The following is a 6,224-nucleotide window of genomic DNA, read 5'->3' as shown; positions in this document are numbered from 1 at the left end:
CCTTACCATTACACCACCCTGCCTTTCATTGCTCAAGAAATGCATCTTTTGCACAAGGAGAGCTTCCCCAGGGGCCTGAAGCCCTGACGGAGGGCAGCTTCCTGTAGGCATCCTGGTTCACTAACCTCCTGCTGAGACTCACCTGCTTTCTTCAGTTAATACCACAGGTCAGGTGTCCCTGGCCTGGACACCGAGCTCGCTCTTCTGCCTGACTCTGCCTATCTCTCCATTGGTCCATTATGTGCTACTGTGACAGTGACCCCAGTTCTGGGTCAGAGGCCACCTGCACTGTAGACCTGGAGCTTCCATCTCCTCCTTCTGCCTCTGCTGAGCAGACCTGCTCCGATGACCTCTGGGCCACATGGATGCCCGGGGACCAGCAGGTCACCAGGCCTGATCCCTATCTGATGGTGCTGACACTGTCCTCAGAGGATGGAGCGCAGACACCTGAGAGGCTTGTTTTCGAAGAGCTCGTGTTCACGTTGGGGTTGAGTCATGTGGGTATGTAGGGGTGATGCTTTAGCAGCTTCTCTTTCTTGGCAGTGACCTTGAGACCTAAAAGTGGGCCACAGGACACTCTGAAGGGGACAGTGAGAAAACGTTGTCCCCAGCCCAGAGCCAGGCCTTGTGTTCATTCAACAAATACGTATCGGGTACTTATTGACACAGGGCTCTGAGGATGCAAAGTTGATCCCAAGTGTCTTCTTCCGGAAGCTTGTGTTCCCTAAAGACGGGGATATTGCAGTACCAGCTTCCTTTCAGGCTCTGTATTAAGTGCTGTGTCCAAGTCAGAAAAGGACTGAACTGGGGGAGTTGGGCCCTCTCTCAGTCTCCCCAATGGATCACACCAATCCCACCCCTCACACTGGCTGTCCCTTGCAGCCCCCTAACTCAGCCCCCCTTGCCCAAGAGCAAGAGAGCTCAATCCAGTGCCCAAGGCCCTTACTAAGCATGTGCTGACGGTGGATGCAGACTCCCACTGCTTTCTCTGTGTACTGGGTACACAGATAAAAACCAAACTCAGCTACATAGTTTATCACCTTCTTTGGGAAGGGTCCAGCCTGGCAACCGCCTATAATTTAACAAAAGGAGAAAACAAGCTCCCCTCTTTCTCTCCAGCCCATCCAATTAGGCATATGCAACAAATTTGAAAGATAATCTTGTTTTTCTCAGAGCATCCAAGAGAGCCGCAAAAAGATAGGTTGGGGAGCCCTGGTGGAGTAGTGATTACATGTTGGGCTGGTGACTGCAAGATCAGCAGTTCGAAACCACCAGCCGCTCCAAGGAAAAAAGATGAGGCTTTCTGCTCCCATAGTTACAGTCTCAGAAACCCATGGGGGTGGGGCCAGTTCTACCCTAGAGAGTCACTATGAGTTAGCATTGACTCGATGGCGGTGAGTTTGCTTTGGTTGGTTGGTTAGAGCGAGGTTAAGGAGCCCTGGGTGGCACAGAGTGTTAAGTGCCTGACTGCTGAGCTAATGGTGGCTTTGAGTCCACCTGCCCCTGGGCAGCAGAGAGATGTGGCCATCTGCTTCTATGGCGATGACAGCCTCTCGGGGAACAGGGTTCTACTGACGACAGTGGCTTGGTTATGTTTTATAATCAGGTTACGGAGTCCCTGGGTGGCACAGGCAGTTAAGCACTTGACTACTAACCCAAAGGTTGTTAGTTTGAACTCCCCCAGAGATACCGTGGAAAAATGGCCTGGCAACCTGTTTCAGGAAGGTGAGAGCCATGAACTCCCTATGGCACAGTTCTACTCTGCAATACGTGGGGTCCTCATGAGTCCAGAGTACTTGACAGTCACTCTTCTGGGGTTGATGATGATGATGATGATGATTTTTTTTTTTTTAAATAGGTTGGCTTCTCAAGCCAAAAACTCACTGCCATTGAGTCATCTGACTCATCGTGACCCTATGCAGAGTGGAACAGCCCCACTGTGGGTTTCTATGACTGTACCTTTTTACAGGAGCAAAAAGACTCATCTTTCTCCCTTATAGGGACTGGTGGTGTGAACTGCTGACCTTGTGGTTAACAGCCCAGCACCCAGCCACTATACCACCAGGGTTCCTGGCTAGCTTCTAATGACCTGAAAATGGCTCTGCCGAAAGCCACTGTCCCCATCATCCTCTCTCCTCCTGAACTGCAAGCATCTGCCTGACCCCTCCCCCTCCCTCCAGTGGCACCTGCACTGCCTGCAGGGCTTCCAGACTTTGCAAGAGGCAAGAAGGTCTCTAAGACTCACCAGACTGTGACCCGCCTGCTCCCCTCACCCAATGGCTCCAGATGAGTATCTGGGTTACCTGAACCCTGAACCCCTGCACATCTTTCTCCGTCACGCTCATCAAGGATTTCCTGATGACTACAGAGTGTTTGTGGTGATTAATTAGTAAGCTGGTATTTGTAAAGTGCTAAATTGAGTGCTACAGCTTCTGAGCTGGCTTTCTCTCTGCCTAATCCCCCCTTGTTTTCCCAGCATCTCAGCAGAGACTGGAGGAGAGACCACCGGCTGGGTCAGGCTCAGGAACATCCACCAATGTTCACCCCATCACCCAAATGCTCTTCCCAGCGCCCCCCTACCCCACCCCCCATTGTCAACATGCTGCTGTTTTTCTTCCCCAGATTCCACCCCTCCCTAAAGAAAGTTATACAAGGAGTTGGGGGCGGAAGGAGCGCTCCACAGTCAGGGATGACTAAGTCTGCCTGGCTCCCTCCCTGTGACATGTCAGAGCTGGCGCGTACCCAGCCGGGCCCCTGTAGCATGCCTTTGTGGAGAGTGGACTTTTTCCTGAAGATCATTCCTTCCACATGACCAAATGCTGTAACGAGTCCAGGCCATTTTTTCTGCCAGAATCCTTGCTCGGGGCAGAGAACTCAGGGTCATTCAAAAGTGATGTTCCCTAATAAATACGCAACTGATGTTTCCTGGAAATTTCTCAATCCATCAGTGCTCATCAGTTTCCCCTGCTTTTCCCTTCCCGGGTGACCACTGTGATGTCTAAATTGAGTGCATTTTCAGAAGTCCAGTGCCCTCAAAAGGGAGGAAGTTCAACTAAAAGATAGCCCCTGCATGTACCTGTGACTTTGGGGGCAGATCAGCAGTTGTCCTGGGAAGGCCTCAGATCCAAAAACACTAGTGTCATCTAGTTCTATGTCAACTCGTGGAGCTACAGAGGGGGGCTGCTTCAGGGGGTTTCTCGGCTATAATCTACACACACGGGTCACCAGGTCTTTCTTCTGTGGTTCCACTGGGTAGGTTCAAACCACCAGCCTTTCCATTAGTAGCCAACCATTTGCACCCCTTAGGGACACCCAGGCCTCTGACATGGCAAAATGGGGCAGAGCCCTGGGCAGCTCTCCCGCCATGCATGCCCAACCCCCCACCCCACACACCTCCCACTCCCGTGGTCACAGAATTCCAGAGTGAGGTCATCAGCGGAAGAGGTGTGACAGGGTGCAGCAACCCTGACAGCATTTCCTGGGCTCTGAGTTGCCGGCAGCAAGGCTCTGGCTCTCAGCTCCCGTTGACAAGACACAGAGGTGGGAACAGGAGCTCTTCAACCTGGGCATCGTGTGCATGCGTGTATGGGCCTGGGCATCCACAGAGCCAGATGAGTCATTGACCAGGAAGTGTGATAAGGACACATAAGGATTTTCATATTCGTAAATTGTTTTGCTGCTGTTGTTTGAAGAAGGGAAACCCCTCACATAACCTCTGGGCTATTGAAAGATGGCTCCCAGGGCAAGCAGATGCACACCATTTCCTAGTGAAAGTGACCATATTCCCTGCAGACTCATAAACAAAAAACAAAACAAACAAGATTGCCATCGATTCCAGACTCATAGTGACCCTCCAGGACAGAGTAGAACTACTCTACAGAGTTAGTTTCCAAGACTGTAACTCTTTATGGGAGTAGAAAGCTTCATCTTTCTCTCATGGAGCAGCTGGTGGTTTTGAACAACCAACCTCATGGTTAGCAGCCCAACTCGTAGCCCACTATGCCACCGGGGCGCCTTCAGATCATGGGCTAGAGGTAACTTCATGGTCCTTAGGGGGTGAAAACCGTCTGGCTACTAACCAAAAAGATCGCTCGAATCCACCCAGCTACCCTTGGAGAATTGGCCTGGTGCTCTGTTTCTGTAATGATCAGGGCCAAGAAAATCTTCAGGAGCTCTGTCCTGCGCTGTTACAGATGAGATTGCCATCAGTTGGAATCAAGATACTAGCAACCTGTTTGGTTTGGGGGAGGGGTAAATTGAGTCTCTCCAGATTGTTTAACAAAGGAGTTACCTGGTGTGTGAGGATGACTAAGCATTTGACAACCCCAAGCACCTACAGACAGAAAGCTGAAATGTCTTCCCTACAGCTTGTCCCCGGTCCTTTCTGTCCCTAGTCCTTTGCATTCAGCAGTGTCCACTGTTGTACTACAGTCTGGGGCTCTGGTGGCGGACTGGTTATGAGCTGGGCTGCAAAACCACAAGTGTTAGCAGTTCAAAACCACCAGCCACTCTACGAGAGAAAGATTTTCTAGCCCCTTAAAGAGTTAATAGTCTAAAAAAAAAAAAAAGTTATAGTCTCAGAAACTCACAGGGCAATTCGATCCTGTGCTACAGAATCTCTGAGTCAGAACGGACTCGATGGCAGTGGGTTTTAGGGTTACTGCACTCCGATTGCACCCCCAAAGGTCTGCTTTGAAAGGTCTGCTTTTACAACTACGTGCTTTGAAATAATTGGGCCCAAAGTGCCCAAGACCAATGGAAACTTAACTCTGAACTTTAAAACGTCTTGCCATTTAAATTGAACAGTTTTAATGGGTTCGGAAACAATCCCAAAATCAAATTAATGAAAAGTTCCCATTTTTCTGAACCAAAAAAAAAAGGGGGGGGGTTTATCCCTTTAATTTCAGTCTTTTAAAAATGTGTTTTAAATTAATTCAGCAATGCTCTTAAAAGATGACAAAGAGACAAATGTCAATTGCCGGCTCTCTCCAAATCGGCTCTCTCCAAATCGCTCCAGAATAGCTTGCTGGCTTTGACAGCCTCAGGCGTTGCCTGGGTCCAGGCTGGTGGGGAGTGGGTGCTGCATAAAAGTCCTCCCAAGAGAGAGGAGGTACAGAGTACTGTCCTCCCAGATGAGTGCTGGTTAAAATGCAGAGCCCGAGCAGGGTCTGGGAATCGGCACTATTGCCCCCGCACCCGATTCGGATACAGGAGGCCCCCCGCGTTACCATTGTCAGGGTGGCAGACCAAGTCAGAAACAAATTCTCACTGGCCTCCCACCCCCCCACCCCCCAGTCCTAGTCCTTCAGCTTTCCGGCAGGGCGGCTGCCTCTGGGTGGCCCACAAAATGGCAACACCAACCTGGTCCTAGAGAGCCTCAAAGCCTGGTGATGGGACCGCGTGGGCAGAGACAGAATGGTGACACAGTACAAAGCATGCAGACAATGTCACTGCACTGTTGGTGTAGAAATTTCGAGTGGATGGATGTTTGGTTGTGTCTACTGTCACCCCAAATAGTATTCATAAAATAATAACAAAATAAAAATCTTCCTACTAGTGTGCCTAAACTACCCAGGAAGACGAAATTCGGTCCGAAGCTGTGCTGCCAAGTCATTCATATGCCCATGGGGTGGGAGTCCGAGGGTGGGGGTGGGGACGGGTGCAGCCCCATCCCACGCCCCTTTCCCCCTGGTCACCCTGGAGTGATGAGGCCCAGCCCCACCTGCCTCGCTGGCTGGCTGCCATTGGTCCATCCTTTTTTTCCAAAAAATGCCAAGCGCTGCAATCGCAGTTACATGTAAACTCGGTTCCTGCTCACCATTCCACCTTCTGCACACCCGTGCAGCCCTCATTGAGAACGCTCGTTAGTGTGCGAGTCCGTCTCCATGACAACAGACAGGGTGTCACCGACACAAGATTATAGCTTCACTGGCGTGGGGATTCCAGAGAAGCGGGGGCGGCGCCCTCACCTCCTCCGAGCCCCCCTGAATCACACCTTAACTCAGTGGACCCAGCGGAGCCTCCCTTCCCGCCGCCCCGGCTCCCTGCGGTCCTTAGTTCAGCTGCACCGAGGATGCAAAGGGGGGGCTGTTTTTACAGGCACGCCCCCGTCCACCCCCCCGCAACTCTAAATGGGGTTGGGGGTGACGGGCTCGCAGACCCGGGCATACTGAACCCGGGACGATGCAAATCAATCACGCGCGAGCCGCGCGGGCCGCATGGGG

The 6,224-nt window shown here is 51.5% G+C and overlaps 1 protein-coding gene across 1 annotated transcript in view; it reads left to right on the top strand.

Annotated features, from left to right (window-relative positions):
- The first annotated feature begins 239 nt into the window (after positions 1-239).
- The window catches only part of EFHD2 (EF-hand domain family member D2), a 23,786-nt gene continuing 17,801 nt past the window's right edge, over positions 240-6,224 (top strand). The window contains exon 1 of the mRNA XM_030888015.2: positions 240-410. Coding sequence (XP_030743875.2) covers positions 240-410 — 171 coding nt within the window. The remainder of the gene's footprint in view (positions 411-6,224) is intronic.

This window comes from Echinops telfairi, unplaced genomic scaffold (genome assembly GCF_000313985.2).
Source record: "Echinops telfairi isolate 266 unplaced genomic scaffold, ASM31398v2 ScPeMD7_7457;HRSCAF=8495, whole genome shotgun sequence".
In the NCBI taxonomy this organism is placed as follows: domain Eukaryota; kingdom Metazoa; phylum Chordata; class Mammalia; order Afrosoricida; family Tenrecidae; genus Echinops; species Echinops telfairi.
Note: the sequence above shows the minus strand (reverse complement) of the source record. Positions and strands in the feature narration are given on the sequence as shown.